Source organism: Tachysurus fulvidraco, chromosome 21 (genome assembly GCF_022655615.1).
Source record: "Tachysurus fulvidraco isolate hzauxx_2018 chromosome 21, HZAU_PFXX_2.0, whole genome shotgun sequence".
NCBI lineage: Eukaryota > Metazoa > Chordata > Actinopteri > Siluriformes > Bagridae > Tachysurus > Tachysurus fulvidraco.
Genome location: NC_062538.1, coordinates 3,033,233 through 3,056,598, shown reverse-complemented (window position 1 = coordinate 3,056,598; position 23,366 = coordinate 3,033,233). Strand labels below are relative to the sequence as shown.

At 41.5% G+C, this 23,366-nt stretch overlaps 2 protein-coding genes across 2 annotated transcripts; one reads left to right on the top strand and one right to left on the bottom strand.

Moving 5' to 3' along the window:
• Window positions 1–7,654: 7,654 nt before the first annotated feature.
• mrm3b (mitochondrial rRNA methyltransferase 3b) lies at window positions 7,655–13,097 on the bottom strand. Its single transcript, XM_027153352.2, has 4 exons — window positions 12,560–13,097; window positions 11,191–11,435; window positions 9,144–9,311; window positions 7,655–9,034 (listed from the first exon to the last, which is right to left on the bottom strand). The coding sequence occupies exons 1-4, from the start codon at window positions 13,018–13,020 to the stop codon at window positions 8,505–8,507; spliced, it is 1,404 nt and encodes a 467-aa protein (XP_027009153.2). The 5' UTR covers window positions 13,021–13,097; the 3' UTR covers window positions 7,655–8,504.
• A 1,070-nt stretch (window positions 13,098–14,167) lies between these two features.
• rskrb (ribosomal protein S6 kinase related b) lies at window positions 14,168–22,549 on the top strand. The gene is given in 12 exon segments (XM_027153365.2): window positions 14,168–14,361; window positions 15,273–15,536; window positions 15,618–15,701; window positions 16,125–16,193; window positions 16,529–16,598; window positions 19,293–19,400; window positions 19,482–19,522; window positions 20,210–20,237; window positions 20,380–20,469; window positions 20,630–20,718; window positions 21,991–22,101; window positions 22,247–22,549. Coding segments are annotated over 12 exon segments (1,287 nt in total). The 5' UTR covers window positions 14,168–14,331.
• Window positions 22,550–23,366: the final 817 nt, after the last annotated feature.

The window sequence follows — 23,366 nt, the reverse complement described above, 5'->3', positions numbered from 1 at the left end:
TCTCTCTCACTCACTCACTCACTCTCTCTCTCACTCACTTACTCACTCTCTCACTACCACGCCGTCCTGCTCAGGTCAAAACGCCTCGTATAAAATTCCATACTATAATATATTTCATTATAACTTCATGTCTCATTTTCATTCCTAACTAATTCCGACTGATTTACTTTGCTCCACATGTGACGCAGAGTTAAATTACCTGCATGTCTTGTTTGATCTCATACCTGAATAAACAGGTATTTCACAAGGCATTTGAGATGTGTGAGCTTGGGTGGAGATCGAGTTTTGTGAGTTTGGGTGGCGTTAAGAGGTGTCCAGTGGTGTCCAGTTGTTGTTTTTTAAGGACCAGTACCCCATAAGAGCCACCGATACTTGTGTTAGTTTTTACATATTGTGCACACTTTTGGAGCCATGTTGGTTACACCATGATACACAACTGCACAAGACAACTATCTTAAGCCTGGGATCTTACACAAGCTATACACAGGAAAGAAGGCCACACTGTGTCATTATGGATGGATGCTAATTCGTCATGTGCCTCACGCTACTACACCGTGCCACCCCACTGTAAACGGTTTGGTCACACTATCTATACTATTTCCCAAAAACAAAGATGTATTCAAAATTCGTTCCCTCATTCTAATATAAAACATCCCATGAACCGCACACCCCTTACGATCCCGGAGGTTCAAATATTCTTGAAGTATCGAAGATTTTTTTAATTAAACCAAGTCGATTAATGTACTTTTGTACTTAAGAATTCTGATCTTTAAAGCGCTGCTTAAACCTGTGCAGTTCTCTTCTTTCCAAGCAAACCAGCCAAGTGAGACCTAATTAGTCTAAATGCTTTATAGGAGCTGAACTCTTTGATGTAATGCAAATGGCCCGGTCATGACACGCAGTAGACGTTTTCATTTTTTTTTTATGTATTGCGAGTAAAATCACACGTGCTTAAAAAGTCTAAGTGACGTTAAGGCTAGCAACAGTAAAGAAAATCACATATGGAGAGAAAAAAGGCACCATAGCAACTGTAGCCTTAGAAATGCTGTTCAAATGCCAAAGAATGACATAAACAGACCGTGTTTTACACCAAGAAGTGATCTGTGGCAACTTAAAATAAAAGGGCCTAAACGTATCTTCTCTTATCATCCCAGCAGTTAATTCCCATTGATTTGAGTCTGCACAGAACTGAAGATGTCACCGAGCTCTAGTGCGCTCTTGCGTCACGCTGGTGAGACATCAGCGTGACGCAAGACGACAAATACCAGCCTGAGATCTGCGCCAAGTGAGAGTGGCCAAAAACCTTTGTTTCGACAGTCCCTTCAAATGCCAAAAAACGTTGTCTCAAGGACCAGAAACTTTGAATGATCTAGCAATCGAAATCTATCCAAAGACTAAAAAAGCACTAAATGAATTTCTTAATAGTTCTCTCTTTTCCTGTGCATGATTCTATTCACTTAAGGACATTTATTCCTAGGTTCTCGTGTGGACGTGATATTTACCCAGTCTAAACATCACATCAGACAGATAATCTTCCTTCTTTCATGGTTCTAAGAAGAATAATGTGCCTGGTGTTTTCATTTCCTGTTTTGTTATCTGTTAGAATGACCACATAGTTAGAAGTAGCAGATTTATCTTTATCGGTTTTAGCGCTCGTTCATCTTCGGTAGTTACTTCATCTCGGTCAGGATCACTGGGATGAGGTGGAACGTCCTGGAGAAACAATTTAGCATAGCCAGTCCATCTTCTGGCATGTTTTTTTTTGGATGTGAGAACAAACTTGAGTTCCTGGAAGGAACCAGCATAGATATGAGGAGCACCACAAATTCTAAAAAGCTCAGGATCGTACGAGGAACGTTCTAGATATGAGGTGGCAGTGTTAACTTTTACACTGCTTGGTTAAAATTTCTACTTTAATTAAAGGTGGGGTCCCCGTTTTTTTAGAAATGCTTCAGAAAACTGTGTTGGGCCGCCAAACAAAACAAAAACAAAACAAACGTGTAGCCAAAGAGCAGAAAGGGGCGTGTCTTGTCAATATGCGGCGGAGAGAGTGTTCAGTGCGCATGTGTGACATTAGCAGAAAGCGGTTTTAACATTGACATGGCGGATAAAGACAAAGAAAGAAAGAGAAGAAAGGCTTACGATAAGGACAAGAAGTAGGACGTGTTAATATAGGATCAGCTTTCCAGCGCTGGAGAGAACTGAAGGAGCAGGAAGTCGGCCACATATTCACAGGTTGGAGTTTCCCGAGTCAATAACTCCTGAGCTAAACGCTGTTACTACACAAATAACACCTCTTTTCTATCGTAGTGATGTAGAGAGGCAGCTACAACCGGGTGTTGTGTAGGAACAGCGTTTAGCTCAGGAGTTATCGACTCGGGAAACTCCGACCTGTGAATATGTGGCCGACTTTACTTAAGACGCCGAGGCGCTTTTTTCCTTCTCGATAGGTGAGTAACGTTGGTTTTGCTTTGTTACACAGAACTAATATATGCCTTTGTCCTTTACATGATTATGCTTGTGTGGCATTTTTGCTTGTTTGTTTATCTACAATCGTATTGTTCTTCCCTTCAGCTATGATAAAGACACGTTTCTTTCCATTAGTTGCCTGGGTTACGTATGTATGTGTGGACGGAGCTATCAATACAGGGGGGGGACCCATTATGGTTAAGGGGCGTGTTTGTTTTGGTGATTTCAAATGTCAACATTTGCTTTCAGACAATGGAGACCCTGCCTTTAATTCTAGGAGCAAGTCCTAGATGTCTTTCCATTTAAATGGAAGGCATTCCATTCGTAAATCAATGTCGTTAAGATCTCCAAGGATCTCTGAGGAGCCTGTACATGTAACAGAGTCTATATGCTTCTATCCATTGTATAACCTCCAAATTTCTTCCAGTTTTAATGAGCCAGTCCTGCCTGATGCTCTTGTATTCCCTGGTGTAGATCAGCTATTTGGGGGTGATACTTCGAGCAAAGCGATTCTTGCTGCACTTCAACCTCCCACACATCTCATGAGAGATGAGACCAAAAAGTTGCAAAAGGAAATTGAGGTTTTCAAACCATCCGTGGTGACCTGGTTTATGAATATATGTGTGTGTGTGTGTGTTTGGTTACAAGTGAACATCTTGTAATGCAAGATCGATATAAAGCCCAGAGGTGTTTGCGAAGGTTGTGTATGGGAGTATGTTGTTTCTCATGCCGCAGCACATACCGCTCGCTCCCAGCTGATGACCAAGTACAAGGGAATTTTCATACTCCTCCAGGCACGTCATGCATCCTTTATATTTATTATTTATTTATTCTTCAATCCGCCCACTCAGAGTTCAAAATGTCACTCATAAACCACACAAACTACTGTGAAAGAATTGCAATTAGTTTAAGGCTGTTTTAAGCCTGCTGTGATTATTACAAACTCATCCTAAACTCTTAGTAAAGAAGAAAACAACACACAAGTAAACACTAAACTGGGCTTTCCATATCACAAGGGATGTAACTTTAAGTCTGTGTGTAGGCTTTAAGGTACACAATTGGACTCATACCATTCATTGTAATTATACTTTAAATGTATACTACATGCATCTTTTCTGGTAAAAGATTTCGGTACTAGAGGTACCAAACCCGGGGGAACGGTGGCTTAGTGGTTAGCACGTTCGCCTCACACCTCCAGGGTTGGGGGTTCGATTCCCGCCTCCGCCTTATGTGAGTGGAGTTTGCATGTTCTCTCCGTGCCTCTGGGGTTTCCTCCGGGTACTCCGGTTTCCTCCGCCGGTCCAAAGACATGCATGGTAGGTTGATTGGCATCTCTGGAAAATTGTCTGTAGTGTGTGTGTGTGAGTGAATGAGAGTGTGTGTGTGTGTGTGTGCCCTGTGATGGGTTGGCACTCCGTCCAGGGTGTATCCTGCCTCGATGCCCGATGACGCCTGAGATAGGCACAGGCTCCCCATCGGACGTGTGGATAAGTGGATGGGATCTTAATCTTTCTCTGTCTCTTTACTGTAAATCACAGCAACACTAGTTCATCTCGGAGCTCGTATATGTGGAAGAGGGCAAACTGCGCATGCCTCTGCTTGCGTTACGCTGCCTTGCGATGCAGCAGGAGCAGCAGTTGTATGACAGATGAGTGGGAACCGGCAATTGACCAAATTAGGGAAGACGTTTAATTCTGTGGACAGGTGGACATTTAGCATTTTTAACATAAACATTACTATGTAGATTGAGATGCAAGTTAGCGACCGACCAACCAGATAGCTGGAAATACAGTAGCTCAGACAGCATACAGCATTTGGCCACAAAAAAACAAGCCCTTTGCTCCTCACCATGATCACAAGAGGAATAATGTGATGCATAGGCGATGTCTGTGCCGTGATCAACAGCGTAGAAAGGAAATGCAATAACTAAAAAATGACAAAAAATGAAAAGGAAAAATCACCAGGCGGCATGCAGTAGTGCCAACAATGAAGACTGTCAGTGTGTGAGAGGAGACAGGAAGCCGTATGTGAGGGTCAAAAAGAATCTTTTTTTGGAAAACCACCTTTACCAAACCTCATCTATGAGAGAATCAGTGCAGTGCTGACGTCAAAAGCTCTCCCTCTCTCCCTCTCCATAGGAGTGAGAAACAAAGAGCGAGAGGGAGAGGAGAGAGGTGGGGATATAGGAGCTGAGGAGGGGAGGGGTAGGAAAGAAAGAAGGCACAAGGAGAGAGAGAAAGAGAGGAGAGAGAGAAGAGAAAGATGGGGGAAGAGAGAGAGAGGGAACGCAAAAAGAAAAGAGATAGAGCGAAGAGAGAGAGAGAGATGAGAAGAGAGAAGAAAGGGAGAGAGAGAGGAAGAAAGAGAGAGAGAACAGAGAGAGAAAGAAAGAGAGAGAGAGGGGGAAAGAAAGAGAGAGAGAGAGAGAGGGAAAGAGGGAGAGAGAGGGGAGAGAAAGAGAGAGAGAGGAGAGAGTAGAAAGAAAGAGAGGGAGAGAAAGAGGGAGAAACACGAGAGAAAGAGAGAAGGAAAGAGAAGAGAGAAAGAGAGAGAAGGAAAGAGAAGAGAGAAAGAGAGAGAGAGGGAGAGAGAGAAAGAGAAGAGTGAGAGAGAGAGCAAAAGAAAAAGAGAGAGAGAGGAGAGAGAGAGAGAGAGAGAGAAACAAAAGAGGGAGAGAGAGAGGGAAAGAAAGAGAGGAGAGAGAAAAGGAGAGAGAGAGAGGGGAAAGAAAGAGAGAGAGGGAGAGAGAGTGAAAGAGAGGTAGAGAGAGGGGAGAGGGAGAGAGAGAAAGAAAGAAAGAGAGCACAGGCGAGAGATGAGAAAGGAAAATATAGGGAGCGATGAGAGAGGAAAGAGGAGACGAAAGAAAGATGGAGAGAGAGAAAGAAACAGATAACGAAGGAGAGGGGAAATATATCATTAAATAAGAGAGAGACAATCAACTATGGTAGAGAGATGGGAGAAGAAACGCGAGAAAGAAATGGAATGAAGAAGAAAGCGAAGAGAGACTCCCCCTCTCTCTCTCACGCTTTCTCTCCCCCCCTTCCTCCCTCTCTCTCTCTCCCCCTCTCTCACTCTTCCCCCCTCTCACTCTTTCTCGCACTCTCTTTCTTTCTCTCTCTCTCTCTCTCTCCCTCCCTCTATGCTATTTTTAGCCTCTCATCAGTACCGAGTGAAAGGTTGGGTGGCTGTTCTCTCAGTATTTTTTTTTAATTATCCATAGTCACATCCGAGTAATCTGTAGTGATGCCCAGTGCTCTGGTTGGGGTTTGAGCACCAACTTAATCATCATCATCAATTTTTCTAGCACTTCTCATCGTGTTGTACAAAAGCGATTAATATTAAACGGAAATCATTCGACTTCAGAGAATAATAATTAAACTGCCGAACGTTCCTTCGATCCGTACACAGCAGCGCTTTGTTTCCCACACAGACAAATATACTGGGTCACACTTTTGTGATGCTGGTATCCCAGGGTCCATCCTGAAACCCAAACTCCAGGAAATGTCTTCAGTCTAACAGCAGATTTGGATAGTTGATAATGAGTGTATGATGAGCCCATCCTTCACTCCATCCTAATCAACACCAGGGTCAGCTTTCTCATCACGATCTCATTTTAACGTTATTCCACGTTGCTAATCAAGACCTGACAGCACGATAGGAACGTAATCATGAACGGCGTTTAATGACCCGGCTCACCTTCGTCCTCGTGTACAGGTTTTGATTAGAGTTAAGAGCATTGATGAGTAACAGAACACAACTTTAAGAAAGAAAGAAAGAAAGAAAGAAAGAAAGAAAGAGCAAAACTAGATCCCAAGCAGCTATTTTTTTAAGAGAGTAAAGAGATAACATCTGGAGGTGTTAAGTGAGACTTTTTGAGGCAGTTTTAGATGTAATCAGGTGGTCGTTTATTTATATAATTTATAGAGGCTTGTGTTAGAAGAGTAAGGTGGTGATGAGCACACTGAGAAACCTGGTGTGAATCTTAACACACTTGCACCATCTAGTGGAGTGGGAAAAAAGTGTGTGTGTGTGTGTGTGTGTATATGTGTTCACGAAACATTCCCAAAATCTGTTCAACGTATGAAATGAACTACAGGTTTTCAGCCCTGGTCCTGGAGAAGCCCCATTGTTGAAGCCCCATTGTTGAAGCCCCATGATTGAGTTTAAATGATCACATGTACAGGATACGTTAGTGTATAATGATGTTGCAAATTATTTCATGAAGTAAGTTAATCAAAGTATGTACTTTTTTTTACCCCCTGGAGTCTTTACAGTCACATAGCCTGAGGTGCTGGACATCCTGGATGAGTAACAACATACTGTAGGTGTCACATGGCGCACACACACACACACACACACACACACACACACACACACACACACACACACACCCATTCACACACTATGGACAATTTAAAGATGCCAATCCACCTACCATGCATGTCTAAGGAGGAGAAAACTGGAGTGTCAGGAGGAAACCTAAATCACTGGGAGAACAAGCAACATGAGAACCTGCGCTGCTCGAATGGTCCCATCATCTCAACAAGATGTTGCGTCATTTGAAGACGTTTTCCCTAATAACCGAACATTCTGACGTGGTTTAAACCTCAATTTATTCCATGTTTTATTCTATAACAATAATAAATCAAACACTTGGTAGATTTTATGCCTTTTCTCTCAGTTCCATTTAAGTTTGTGGAGCATCCAGTTATTAATCCCTTCAGATTGTTCCTGAGTTAAAACCTTATTTTAAAAAAGTGATCCTAAACGTCACATCGCGTCAACAACAGGCCGTAATTCCTGCCAGCGTTCGTCAGCTCGAGCGTGACTGAGTACAGGAAGGTCTGATTTTATAGAGATCTGTTGAAGCAAGGTTTTAATGGACAGATTGACTGCAGGTTAAATGCTCTAGAAAGGAAGGGAGGGAAGGAAGGAAGGAAGGAAGGAAGGAAGGAAGGAAAGGGGAGGAATGCAAGGAAAGGGGAGGAAAAGAATAAAAGGGGAGGAAAGGAAGGAAAGGAAGAAAAGGGGAGACGATACGAGTGAGGGACGAAAGAAAGAAAGAAAGAAATATTAGCAGAGAAGACCATTATGTGTGATTTAAAAACTTTTTAAAATTAGTATCTGTACTTTAGTTTCACTCGAACAGCTTAATGTAACTAAAGAGGAAACAAAAATATTGTTTTCTGTTCAGAACAAACTTTAATAAAACATCTCAAAGTCTGAAAATACACACCGATTACAAGCCTAAGGTCTTTCTTGGTGCCACACACACTCTCACACTCACACTCACACACTCTCACACACACACTTACACTCACACTCACACACTCTCACACTCACTCACACACACACACACACACTCACACACACTCACTCACTCACACACACTCATTCTCACTCACTCACACACACACTCACACACACACACTCACTCACACACACACTCACTCACACACACACTCACTCACACACACACTCACTCACACACACACTCACTCACACACACACTATTTTGAGTCCTTTATCGCAGCTGTAACTTTCAAGACTTTAAAGCGTGTCAGTTTCGAACCGAGATTTAAACAGATGTTCCGTCTCTCCTCTGGAATTGCAAATCAAAGCAAATCACTAAGATCGCTCTGACTTTGGCTCGCTGCAAAGACGTGCCGAGTGACGTTAACATCAGCGCCATCTGAGAGACGGAAGGCGGCATGACGGAGATCGACAGCTCGCGTGCACCCTGTCGTAACACATCAGCATCATTTAACCAAACAAATGGAATAAAAGCAGATAAGACTTTACTGAAACCGGAATGATCCGGAACAGGAGGTCTACAATCTGTATGGATAAATAATGACTCATTCTTTATTTCTCATCACAGATCATTATTTAGTGCTGTATTATTTAGTCTGAGCTGCTGATATGGGAAATCGATCAACGGCTTCAAAAGAATCAGACTCCAGATTTCAACTCTGTGGCTTTTTCTTTTCTAGAACCCTTCCTGTAACTGTCGCCATGGTAACCGTGTCCTTTCAGCTCTCACTCAGTTGTCTCCTCCCCTCAAACAGCAGCACGCTCGCAGCCATGGCGGCATTCAGACTGTCCACTCCTCGCACCATGGGGATGAATAATCTCCGCCCCTTCGTCTCCTCAGCCAACCGCAAGGCTTCCAGGCTCAACCCGTGAGTCTCTCCACCAATCACGACAGCCACATGGCTGCCAGTCCAGTCCGTATGATAAGGCTGCGTCTTTAAACCCGGTCCTACCTCCTGCCTAGCTCCGCCCACCTCTTCCTCTTCATCCTCGTCTTCATAATACGTTTTCCTGGAGATACGCCGGCTGCTCGTCCATCCGTAGTCTCCGGCTTTTTTCGCCCGCTGAGATGCTCCTGTGAGTTCCAGCTCGGCCTGGAAGACCCCCGAGTTGTCAGCTACGTGGACGATCGTGTTGGGAGGAAGGAGAGTCTGAATATTGGTCCAGGTCAAATTTGGGATGATGGGAAGGAGAAAGTGGGCGCCCAGGCCGGCACAGAGAACCTTGGGCTCCCAGACATCCACACAACCTGGTGGGGAAGCACATGATGGTCAGAGAAATTAAGATTCATGTATTTCACATACAAATGACTTGAAATATGAAAATCTGTATGCTGTTATTTCACACTGGGCTTTAACCTGTACTGAGGAGCACACTGTGGCATCCAGCGGCGGCGGCACAGCGCAACGTCACACCGAGGTTCCCCGGATCCCGCAAATTATCACAGATAAGCGTCAAAGGCAACGGCTTCCCACATTTGTCCTCGGGGAAGCACATCTGGGACGCCTCGGGACGCCTGAAGACAGCTGCAAAAGTGTGTCATGGCATGAAAAACGATTCCTAAGGAAATGTGAAATATTTGAAAGTATTCAAAATACAAGAGGAATAAAACTACATCACACGCTGTTGTAGGGAACCAATAACCTACAGGGTGGTGCGAGGCGTCTTCAACTGGGTCATTTACACAATTCTGATTGGTTATTAACAAGAATGTTTAACCATTTAGAATTACTTTTACAAGTCCCTGTTGTCACTTTCCTTCTCTCCTTCCTCCCTCCTCAAACACTCCTTCCTTCATCAAACACTCCCTCCTCAAACACTCCTTCCTTCATCAAACACTCCCTCCTCAAAAAAAAGAAGTAAGAAGTAAGAAAAAGAAGGAAGTAAGAAAAAATAAAGACGTAAGAAAGAAGAAAAAAAGAATGAAAGCAAGAATCGAAAAAGAAGCAAAGAAAGAAGAAAAAAGAAGAAAGAAAGAAGAGAAAAAAAGAAGGGAAGAATAGAAGAAAAAAGAAAGAAGGAAGAAAAGGAAGAAAAAAAAAGAAAGAAGAGAAGAGAAAGAAAGAAAGTAAGAAGAGAAGAAGAAAGAAGAAAAAAAGAAATAGGAAGAAAAAAAGAAAGAAGAAAAAAAGAAGAAAGAAAGAAGAGAAGAAGGCTAAGAAGAAAGAAAAAAGAAGAGAGTAGAAAGAAGAAAAAAGAAGAGAGAGAAGAAAGAAGAAAAAAAGAAAGAAGGAAGAAAAAAAAGAAAGAAGAAGAAAAAAAGAAAGAAGGAAGGAGAAGATAGAAGAAGATAAGTAAAAAAAGAAAGAAGAATAGAAAACGAAAGAAGAAAAAAAAGAAGGAAGAAAGAAGAAATAAAAGAAGTAAGGAAGAAAAAAAAGAAAGAAAGGAAGGAAAGACATAAGAAAAAAAGAATGAAGAAACGTAAGAAAAAAAGAGAAATGAGGAAAGAAGAGAAAGAAGAGAAGTAAAAGAGAAAAAAATAAGGCAAGAAAGAGAGAATAGAGGAAGAAGATAGGAAAAAACAGAAGAGAGGAAGAAAGAAGAAAAAAAGAAGAGAGGAAGAAAGCAAGAAAATAAAGCAGAGAGAAGAAAGAAGAAAAAACAAGAACGAATGAAGAAAAAAAGAAATAATGGTAAGAAAAAAAGAAAGAAGGAAAAAGAAAAAACAAAAACGGAAGAAAGAAGAAAATAAAGAAGAGTAGGAATAAAGAAGAAAAAAAGAAAGAAGGAAGAAAAAGAAAGAAAGAATAAAAAAAGCACTAAGGAAGAAATACGGAAAAAAAAGAAAGAAGTGAAGACAGACAAAAAAAGATCTATTCATACCTAAGAAAAAAAAAGGAGAGGAAAAAGCCGAAAAAAAGAAGAGAAGGAAGAAAGAAGAAAAAATCCCTCATGAATAAGCCTAAAAAATAAGAGAGGAAAAGGAAGAAACAAACGAAAGAATGAATCAGGACTAAAAAAATAAGACTTACTAAATCATTCAAAACGCCATCATTAATAAAAATAATAATTAATCAATCCTCACTCAAAACACCCTATAGACTACTAATACAAAACAATCTACGTTAATCCTCAGTCACTCCTTTCTTCCTCCCCAAACACTCCCTCCTTCCTCCTCAGTCACTCCTTTCTTCCTCCCCAAACACTCCCTCCTTCCTCCCCAAACACTCCCTCCTTCCTCCCCAAACACTTCCTCCTTCCTCCCCAATACACTCACTCCATCCTTCCTCCTCAAACATGCCTTCCTTCATTCCTTTCCCCACAAACACTCCTTCTTTCAGCCACAACTCAAACACAATCTTTCCCCATGACTGAAACAGACATTATACCACATTATACAGAAACACAACTTCATTATTAAGCTTGTCATGAATTTCCCCACACAGATTCCACCCCTTCTACCTATCATGTCGATTTTGGCGTCAATATCTGGCCAGATCTGGACGTCCTCCAGCTTGACCTTGACTAAGGTGGCTTGTGAGAGTTTGTTTACAGGAAGCTCCTGCAGTCTCTCCATCGCACTGAAGAAGACAGTGAGCGGCGAAGCCCCTGCCTCCAGGGCCTCAGAAATCAGACGTCTTCCTTCCAGGAGGATTTTGCCTTGTTGCTCACGAAGCTTCTTCGAACGAGCTAAATGCACTAAACGTCTGTAAATGGTAAAGAGTAAACGAGTTAAAGCGGCAGTGTGTCACTGCACAATGAAGTGAAATTCCACTGTAAACACAGACAGGCCTCTGCTTTCTCTTTCCGTGTGAATTGTGTCTGAAGGAAAACTGTTGGAAAAACAGCTGAAGGTGGAGTTAATTTCAGGGCCAGAAATTTTTTAAACATACAGCCTAAACAAAAGAAATGATACTCATCCATTTCAAAGAAATGTTTCCCATCAGCAAGGTTTATTTTAAACATTAGGATCATTAAATAGACTGGAACTTTACATACAGCACCTTTACATTTCATGACATCAACGTAAATATACATGAAATAAAAATACATCTTGATAGATGCAGTGATGTAGCAGGGAGTGTTGCAACCTTACAGCTACAAGTCTTTTGGTTTAATCCTGACCTTAGAATTCTGTCTCGTTTTTTTTTTTTTTCTTTCATTTTATCCCAGTATTCATATGGGTTCCCTGACGGTTCCTCTGTTTCTTTCTCTCTCACTAAACCATGCCTGGAGGTAGATAGTGTGAATAAGTGTGTGTGTGTGTGTGTGTGTGTGTGTGTGTATGTATGTATGTGTGTCTGTGTGTGTGTGTATGTATGTATGTATGTATGTATGTATGTATGTATGTATGTATGTATGTATGTGTGTGTGTGTGTGTGTGTATGTCTGTGTGTGTTTGTATGTATGTGTGTGTGTGTGTGTGTGTGTGTGTGGTAAAGAAATCTCCAGTGTGAGGTGATGTGTGTGTGTGTGTGTGTGTGTGTGTGGTAAAGAAATCTCCAGTGTGAGGTGATGTGTGTGTGTGTGTGGTAAAGAAATCTCCAGTGTGAGGTGATGTGTGTGTGTGGTAAAGAAATCTCCAGTGTCAGGTGATGTGTGTGTGTGTGTGTGTGGTAAAGAAATCTCCAGTGTGAGGTGATGTGTGTGTGTGGTAAAGAAATCTCCAGTGTGAGGTGATGTGTGTGTGTGTGTGTGTGTGTGTGTGTGTGTGTGTGTGTGTGTGCGTGTGTGTGTGTGTGTGGTGGAACCTGCACTAAACTAGAGTCCCCTGCAGGTTGTATTCACTTATAGAGTTATAGCTGTGTTTATAAAGCCTAACTGTACTTACATCACTCTCTTGTCATCACACTTCACTTTCTCATAGCGCAAACTTTCCACATGGAGTTTGGGAGACAAAGCAGAAGTTGGTCGTGTGCTCGTTTGTGTCTCACGACGTGCCTGTGACACTTTCCTCGTCGTGTCCCAGTGCTTCTGACCCGCATTTCTGAGCTTGTCCTCCGGCGTGGACTCCAGTGCTGAAGGACAGCACACGTGCTTGCGTCCCTCTGCGCCTTCATCATCCTGCACGTTTTTCTCTCCTGACTTCAGGTTCATTGAGTCCTCCTCGAAAGATGAAGAAGAAAAATTTGTAGATTGTCTTAACATCAGAGCTGGTTCTAGCTTCGTACACACACTTCTCATGCACCGCATAAGCGTCGCCATATTGTCTAAGAACCTGAGGTGTCGTTTGCGAACGTATCGACTCTTTGAGTCGACTCTTTGAAGGAAGCGTTGAGATTCGACTCGCATATTTGAGCCTAATTTGGTGATTGGTGACGTGTGAACAATTATTCGACATTTAGCAAAAATCCTTCGTATTTCATTATACAAGTAAGTAGTTTGATGTGAATCTTAACCATTCGAGCTAAATAGCTATGCTAGTCTATTTAAACTGCTCGTTTCCTAGCAACGACATGAAGCTTGAAAGAAAAAAATTGAGTGAGTCGATTCCTTATATGAAATGAGCTGAATAATCTGACTCATTGAACAGGGCACAGGAAACCGAAAATAAGTGGGTTTTCTTTATCCACCCGCATATGGGCTAAATCCAGCTTCTTGTTGTGTGATTGGCTATTTTTTTATTACGTGAGTTCGTAAAGATCACTGATAGGACAAGTCACTAATCCAGTACTAGTGACTTCCTCTTGTTCTTCTTCTTCTGACCGTTAGGGGTAGCCAAAGCGAACAATCTAATCCAGAATTATTATTATTATTATTATTATTATTATTATTATTATTATTATTATTATTATTATTATTATTATTATTATTGTTGTTATTATTATTATTGTTATTATTATTATTATTATTATTATTAATACAAACACATTTAAATATATCTAATATTAATCTTGAATGTTGTATTCTATTAATCTTTATATTATTCTTTATAATAAACTTTTGTGCTATGTTTATGTTCTGTAAAGCTGCTTTGAGACAATGTCAATTGTTAAAAGCTCTATACAAATAAATTTGAATTGAATTGAATTGAATAAACTTGTATTGAAAAACATTTGTACTGAATTAGAATTCACAGTAAACTCCTTTCATCAGAGATCTCTCAAATATTTGGGCACCACTGTAGTTTTGTCTGATTTTGTCTTTTGTCATATTTATAATACAGAAAAGTCTTATAAATATGTATATTTCTGACTGATAACAAACCCAGCATACTGTTTTAAAAGTAAAAACCTAAAAAAAAAAAAGTATATATTAAAAAAATAAATATACGCTGAATAGAATATAGAATTCAATAGAAAATATTATAGAGAATATTTCACAGCTAAATTATTCAGCACCGTGGACAGCGAAACTAAGGCGGTGGGCGGGGTCATATCTTAATCTTCGAAGTGATTGGCTGTGCTGTTATCAAGAGCCAATCGGATGTGAGGTTCACGTCAAAAGCCACCGATAATGGAGATAACGGAGATTATCTTGTTTACGCCGCCATAACTTTGGGTCCTGTGATTAAACTGGACGATCTGAAGTGGCATGGAGTCTAAAACATGGACGAAGGAATTGTAGGATGAAGTTCTTTTTCAGAGCAAAGAAGTGAATGTAATGGGCGCCAATGGGAGCAAAAGCAGTAAGGTTTGTATCCAATCTAACTGCAGTTATTAAAGTTTTATCATTTTATTATAATCTTTACATTTTTATACACTGTGTGATAATCATATTGTGCTCTAAATAGCATTTTAGGGCATCTACAATCATGACTTTTACAATATAGAATATATCAATCTCTGAGCAATCATTGATGCTGTTTGTCTTGGCATTATTACCTTCCTTTTATACATTACATACACTTTCAGAATAAACTTTCTTCACCACTGGACTGGAACCATCAATTCGGACATCTTTTATACTCTGAGTATGTACACTATATGTCCAAAAATACGTGGAAACCTGAGAATCACAGCCATATTTGGTTCTTCAGCAAACCTTTGCCATAAAGTTGATAGAACCTAATTGTTTTGAATGTCTAAAACTAAAAGGCTCAAACCTCCGTGCACAAAGCAAGCTGTATAAGCTGCATGGTGTCCTGCACAGAGCCCCGACTCTATCGAACACTTTTGGGATATAGTGGAACACCAACTGAACCCCAGACACTTACATTTACATTTACAGCATTTGGCAGACCCTTTTATCCAGAGTGACGTACAGAAGTGAACCTCCATCAGTGCCTGATCTCACTAATGCTCCTGTGGTTGAATGATCACAAATCCCTACAGCCACACTCCAACATCTAGTGAAACGTCTTTCTTTAAGAGTGGAGCTTATTATAACATTAAAGGTGAATAAAACTGGTCATTCAACAAGCACCTATGGGAGTAACGATCAGGCGTCCACAAACTTTTGGCCAGATAGTGTATCTTTTTCTAAAGTTAGGTTTGGTATCTTTATTTCTGAGAGTGTTCTAATATATCTGTTTTGATTAATGCCACATTTTTTAACCCTTCATTTTTCCAACCAATGCATTATCTTGGTATGATTTATTACAGAATCTACTGCAGCATAAGGACGAAAGTCACCGCTCATCTAGATGGCGTGGCTTCCTATCCAGTTTGGGTGTCTCTGTTCCTTTAGGCCTGCACATCAGGTCACGGCACATGATTCAGGACAAGACAGCACCTGTTCCAGAGTATGTTCTGTCTTCATTACCCGTCCCTGACAAACTACACATGGAATGGAGCCTCCCCACTTTTATCAACATGTTCTTACCAGAGTTTCCCCACCGCAGCATCCCTGGACATGAGCACTTCCAGGTCAGGAATCATCCCACAAATTAACATAAGGGTTTGTTTTTCCTCTGGTTCAGCAGTTACAGTTTAAATCTGTGCCTTCAGATCCTGGGTTACATTGCCAAAGGATCGTTCGGTCCCATCTTGAAGGTGAAGGACAAGTCAAAACAAAAGACTTATGCAGTGAAGGTAAATTTATTGCTTCTATTTCTCATACCATTAAATCCTACAGCGCCATTGAAGGTGTTGATTCATTTTCTATGCATTCTGCACATATATTTAAAATATTTAGTAAAAATTCTGTTATTTAACCATTTTAACCAGTACACTGGCAGCAGAATAGAAATCGACTTATAAGACATTTTCAATCAGTATAAAGAAATTCATTATTTTATTGCTGCAAGTCTGAAATCTCAGTCAGTCATCTTATCTTTGCTTATTCTGTGTTGTGAATGGAATATTACATAGGAATATTGGAATAATGTATAGCAAGAATCTCACAACAGCACCTCTGTGAGATTCAGATGCTCACAAGAAAAGTATTTCCGTGAGGTTTGAGATGATTGGTGTTGACGAGTTCTCACACAGCGTATATGTTTTTGGGGAATTTAGGTTATCCCGAAATCTGAGATTCTTCGTCTGGGTGTGCTGGACCAGTCTAAGGAAGAGGTGATCGTCCAGGTTAGTATAAGTGCAGCACCTGCTCTGTATGTTCACTTTCTATTGAGACCAAATTGTAATGTTCAGACTGCATACTTACAAAAATAGAGGCTTTATTAACTTTAATTTTAAGGACAATAAAAGTCGCTCAGCTGGAACAGAAGAACTAGGTTAAAATGATTGGATCAAAGAAGTGGAAGAAGTTAGACAAAGGATTATAACGTAAATGCAGGGTGAACACGAGTCGTCGTCTCTTCACCTCTGTGTAGATTAATTGTAAGCCTACTTTTTTGATCTCTCAGGCGTTCGCTGACTCAGATGTCCTGTGTCGTTGTTGTCTAACTGTTGCTTTGCAGCGTCAGGTCTGCCACCCTTTCGTCCACGACCTGCAGGACTGCTGGCAGACCCAGCACCACCTCTATATTAGTGAGTGATTATTCAAGACCCATTCGGTTCCGCTTTCCTCCTTTCCTTACGTCAGTACGTCATTGTTACCTTCACCCACTCGCTATTTCCACGCCCCCTTGCACCCCATGTAGATTTCTGTGCTTTTTTACTTCAAGCAGTTTGAAAATCAGATGATAAACAAAGTTCTCCAGTGTGCAGTGTGGCCCAAAATGCCTGGTTATGGAAATGACCGAAAATCTCCTCTTTAATCTCCTTTATGTATTCATTTTTTCCCTATTTATTTCCCAATTACATGCTTGAAGAACAGGGGGCACGGTGGCTTAGTGGTTAGCACGTTCGCCTCACACCTCCAGGGTTGGGGGTTCGATTCCCACCTCCGCCTTGTGTGTGTGGAGTTTGAATGTTTTCCCCGTACCTTGGGGGTTTCCTCCAGGTACTCCGGTTTCCTCCTCCGGTCCAAAGACATGCATGGTAGGTTGATTGGCATCTCTGGAAAATGGTCCATAGTGTGTGAGTGTGTGAGTGAATGAGAGTGTGTGTGTGTGTGTGCCCTGTGATGGGTTGGCACTCCATCCAGGGTGTATCCTGCCTCGATGCCCGATGACGCCTGAGATAGGCACAGGCTCCCCGTGACCCGAGAAGTTCGGATAAGCGGTAGAAAAGGAATGAATGAATGCTTGAAGAAAGCTGAACAGATCTGCTTAGCTGTAGATCAAATACAGAAGCCTGCCCTTTTTCACTAACAGAAATTGCTCTCTTTATCTCTTTGAGCCATAACGCAATAATCCCCACCTGAACACTGAACTCCCCTGATGTCCTGTTGCTCCCAGGTGAAAAAGAGATTGAAAAGAATGAAACGCTACCCACTCTTGCTATGGCACATCGCACCCCATGTCCCATCCCTTTACCCGCTTTACCCACTTAGTTGCCTTGTTAATAAAAAAGCAATGTTGAGAATGAGTGGTGAGTTTTGTGTTCCACTGAAGTAACTCTCCTGCATTAATAAAAAAAATACACTACATTATAATATCTGTGTACCGTTATGCTCACACTCTAATGCTGCATTCGACTCTACTGGGAAAGGTGACGTCTGTCACGTGTGTTTTGGGATTATTCGTTTAAAAATGGGAATTGGTAGCCTAATGGTTAAGGTGCTGGATTACCAATTGGAACGTTGTGAGTTTGATTCCTACATCCACCAAAGTGCCACTGCTGGGCCCCTGAGCAAGGCCCTTAACTTTCAATTTCTCAGTTGTATCAAAACGAGATAAAATGTAAGTCGCTCTGGATAAGGGCGTCTGCTAAATGCCGGAAATGTAAATGTAAAAAGAAAGACGCTTTTGCGATCGACTTTTTAATGGAATAATATGAGTGCATATATCTTTGTTATTATACGTATAGACAGTATAACGCAGTGGTCCCCAACCTTTTTTCGCCACTGACCGGTCAATGTTTGATCATTTTACCGTGGCCCGCGGGGGGTGGGGGCTATACAATTATATTAAAATTAATAATATTAATTTAATTGTATTTAAACATGCCTTTTTAACTCACTACAATGCTAAATCAATGAGAACCCTGAGCCTGTTTCTTTACAACGAGACGGTTCCATCTGGGGTAATAGGAGACAATGACACCCGAAGTGTGTTGCTAATGTCCAGTTTATTCCGTTGTGTTGTTTCGGTTGCCGTCACTGCAGAAATCCCCGCTTCACACAGATAGCATGTCGGAAATGGCGATAGGGATTTAAGTGCTGTGGAGACAATCTCAGGGTATTCCGCCATGACTGTAATCCAGAACACCGGCAGAGTTTCTAACTTTCTAACGACGTCTGTTTCGTGCTCATTTTTGCTAATTTGTGGGTTAAATTTGAGCAACCACAATATACACGTACACCAAGCACTGTTAAACATGACAAAGTACCGGTGAACAGAGAGAAGAGCGATACACACCTTCTCTCTCCACCAAAGCTACAACACCACTGCCGCTTGCAGCCGCTCAGCTCCAGATGTCACCTAAACCCGGCCCGATATCATGATATTTCGCACATGCGCGGTATCGGTGCGGCTTTAGGTGACGTCTCTCAGCTCCCGGTTAACCTCTCGTCCATGGAAAGTCACACAAACCCGAGAGAAATACACCACAGTAAATAAAATGAAATAATTAATGTTCCTTGGGTGGCCCGGTACCATTTGGTCAACGGACCGGTACCGGTACCGGTCCGTGACCCGGGGGTTGGGGACCACTGGTATAACGTATTCAAATTGTAAGAGGACTTCATTTGTTTTCCTGTTGAATTGACGTAACGAATGACATCAGAAATAACGTTACCGTCCCAAATAGGAATTCTGATGCTTTTATTTGTTGTTATCTCGAGTCGTAAATGATGAGTTATGGCATTATGTCGAATGCAGGATAAGAAAACTTAAAAGAGGACTGGTTCATGTTAAAATACCAGGGCGTGTGGTAGCCTAGTGGTTAAGGTGTTGAGCTACCAATCGGAAGGTTGTGAGTTTGATCCCAGGTCCACTAAGCTGTCACTGTTGGGCCCCTGAGAAAGGCCCTTAACCCTCAATTGCTCTGAATAAGGACGGCTGTAAATGTGTATGATCGATGGTGTTTATATATACTGAAACAAACATGACCCTATGTGTGACAGAGTGAGATATTTATCATACACAACGTTCTTTTATCTCCTTCTTGCCTCTCTAGTGTGTGATTACTGCAGCACAGGAGATTTATACACCTACTGGTTGATGATCGGTCACTTCGGAGAGGATGCGCTCAAGGTGTTCGCTGCTGAGCTCGGCTCTGCTCTCGGTGAATATTTCTAATAAAAGTCTATTGATTATTGGCAAAAAGAATTTTCCGGCAAATTTATTCATCTGTTGTTCATCACAGGGTTTCTTCATGATTTTGGAATAATCCACCGTGACGTTAAGGTAAGAATTTTTTTTTCTCGTCTTAATACTGATAAATTAAGCTTCGCGTTAGTTCTGGCAGGCCATGTCGTCAAGCGTGCATCAGCTGTCAATCAGCGGTCCACGACGCGCACCAATCCGGTTACGTCATCCATATTACCCGACCATTTAAATTCACATTCATTGAGGTACTTTCCAGCACGTCACTGCTGCTGCAACTTAAACTCCCTCCTCCCTCCTCCAACCCCAACTCCACCATGCCGGAACCCGTGTTCGGTGTACCAGTTTATGTCTTAAATCTCCACATAGTTTCTCTCTCTTCCTCTCTCTATTTATTCATTATTCATTTATTTTTGAAAAACAAACAAACAAAAAAAAACTCTTTGCATGATCAATACTTCTGTTATCGGGGGGTCTATTCTATTTTCTAATTGCTGCTGTCCCCGCTCAGTCCATGCATGCGCACGGATGTGCGCGTGGATTCCTGCCTCGAATAGAACCATACCGCTAAGACTAACTGTACGCTATCATCTAATCTATTCTCATTTGACAAGTGGTCCTGACAGAAATAGTGCTATTGTTAAAGTTTTCTAATTGGTCATTGGGCACGCGTATGTACAAGTCGAGAGACATACGAGTCTAGTGCGGTTCATGACAAAGACGATCGAAGGAAAGATCTGAAGCTTCTTGTTTTTTTTTCTCCTCTAGATGGAGAACGTTCTTTTGTCAGATCAGGGTAAGTGCGGTCTGTATTCTGTACATCGAGTTTAGTATTAACACAGATGTTAATAATATCTGATTACACATGTATGTTGTTACTGTTACATGAAAGTCGAACATTGTATTGATTTGTTATATATATATGATTTGTGTGTCAGGGCATTTACGCCTGGCTGATTTCGGTTTGTCTCGGAGGCTCGAACATGGAGGAAGGGCATTCACTATATGTGGGACAATTCAGTACATGGGTACATTTCTTTAATACCTTAAAAGCTTAAGCGTATTCATTATAACATCAGTTGGGTTGTTCCTGAAACATACTGATAAACCTTGTAGCAATACATCGTTGTGTATTGTGTAAATTTCCTCTTGCTTTCAGTCTTACAAAAGCTTCCTGTTACATTACAGCTCCTGAAGTGCTGAGCGGAGGTCCGTACAGCCACGCTGCCGATTGGTGGTCACTTGGGATCCTGCTCTTCGCATTGGCTACCGGCAAGGTGGAGTCACAAAGCAGGTCACCGACACGTGACTGCATCACTGTGATCACAGACTTTTAGAATCAGTGATACTTGGACTGCAGGTCAAAGGCCAGATTTATTTGGAACAATCTACTTGTCGTGAATTTACACGTTTCTCAGATTATTGCCGTAAACAGCACACGGGATGTGACTTAATACATTAGCTGGTTCCACAGAGTCACTCCATAATCTCCATTTAAGAAAAAAAATAAATGCGCATCGCTTAATAAAAAAAATTCATACTAGGGTTTTACTTTCGAACACTAAGTTTCAGAAATAGACAGAATTAGTAAAAGTACTAAATAAAAGAATTACGCATATATTCATATATTATATGATATTGTATCATTTCCGGGGGGCACAGTGGCTTAGTGGTTAGCACATTCGCCTCACACCTCCAGGGTTGAGGGTTCGATTCCTGCCTCCGCCTTGTGTGTGTGGAGTTTGCATGTTTTCCCCGTGCCTCGGGGGTTTCCTCCAGGTACTCCGGTTTCCTCCCCCGGTCCAAAGACATGCATGGTCGGTTGATTGGCATCTCTGGAAAAATTGTCCGTACTGTGTGATTGCGTGAGTGAGTGAATGAGAGTGTGTGTGTGTGCCCTGTGATGGGTTGGCACTCCGTACAGGGTGTATCCTGCCTCGATGCCCGATGACGCCTGAGATAGGCACAGGCTCCCCGTGACCCGAGTAGTTCAGATAAGCGGTAGAAAATGAGTGAGTGAGAGTGTATCATTTCCTGTGTGACCCATTTAAGACCTGAAGGAAATTCCGTATCTGTACCCAAGACAAGTGTTCTGTCCACTACCACAGCTGGAATTCTTTTATACCTCCGGATACACCGTCTCAGAATCACTTTGCACTTGTCCCAAGCTAATCATAAATCATAAGCCATGAACAAGAATCAGGTGGTACAGTGAGCACAAACTCACCCAAACTGGACAGGTAAAAGACCAGGCGATACTTTTCTGTCTTAGCTATGCTTAATTGTCAAGTATTGTGTCCTTTTGATGGACTCAGATCCTATCCAGTGTGTATTGTCACCTCACGCTTAACGTTCCTGGTATAAACTACGGATCCACAACAACTCTGACCAGGATAAAGCTTAATGAAAAAAAGAAGAGTGAATATACGTATCTTACATATTTAGAGCGGCCCTAAGCGATACGACACTGCGTATCCCACTTATAGGTTGAATCTGTACATATGAGTTCTCTTGAGCTTGCTATTAAATCACTTCACTTCTTCTGACAGTTTCCTGTTCCTCCCGAGTCAGATCACTGTTGCATGCTGAGGAAGGTGCGCTGCTTCTCCTATGAGATGCCCACAAGCTTCTCTCCTCCGTTTGCCCTTCTGCTGACCGAGGTGAGACATAAACACTCTCTAGAGGTTGGTTCAGGATTACATTTCTCATCAGATCAGCCTGTCCTGTATCCTTTGGTAGATTTTAACCCCAAATCCGTTTAGAACCAAAATCATGCCCTCATCCTGGTGTTCCCGTCCCTGCCAGCTGCTGTGTAAGACCCCGACACGTCGCCTGCGAACCCTGGAGCGCTTCAAGCGCCAAACTTTTTTCCGTGGGACTCCGTTCGACTCGCAGTTGTTACAAAAAAGCCCAGTGGAGCTGATCGTGGAACTGAAGAAGCGGCCCGATCGCCCTGCTAAAGCCTGCCGAGGTCTCGCGCTTGAGCCGTTTCCTGATTTTGATTTCGACTGCAATTTCCACAGAGTTTCATCCTCCAGCTCAGAACTACCGGAGGCACTCGAGCAATGACAAGTCACTCAGGGCAAGTCACAGAGAGCATTTTTATAGCGAGATGCTAACCGATTGATGTTCATTTGAAACGTGTAGCACAGGGATCATACTATATGTTCTATAATTCCCATAACTGAAAAATTCTTTGTGTCCATTGATATTATTTAGAATTTTTTTCCAACATATTTCCAAAATAGGTTTCATGCCATAAGTTAAGAATATTCATGCTACATGTGAGTTCCCATGCCAAGGCTTTTTTTGTTTTTTTTTGTTTTGCGTATTTGCATTTCTCAGGGTTACTGGATTATTTTCAAAACATTAAAAATAATCCATTTTAAGCTTAAACTAAAAAAATAGCATGCTGATTCCCTGCCTGTCCACCTTTGTGTGAAAACCAGTGTATGTTTACAGGCCCTTTGTTTTACTTATACTCTTTTTACATGTTTGTTACACCACAAATTATATGTACTGATGTGTAGTTCTACACAAAACCGGTGGCCGTATACAATGAACACACCGAGAGTAATGTTTATTACCATGGATACTCAGGTCAAAACACACCGCTCAAGGTCATAATGGAAGAAACAGGATGTGATGTATTAGGATTTTTTTTTTTCATGTTGTTGTTGTTTCTAGCCAGCAAACCAAATGTAAATTCACTTAAAGTATTAATGAAGAATATAGCCTAGGAGGCGCTTTGTCTTGTTTGTGGAATTTCTGTCCTTTAAGAATTATTGGCACCCTTGATGAAAATGAGTATATAAAAGTACCTAGTGTGGCTGCATTTTTGGTGACAATCTGATCATCACGCTTATATGTGGTTCCTTCCTATAGTGTTGACACAAATTTGGAAACACACCATTATAAAGTACAG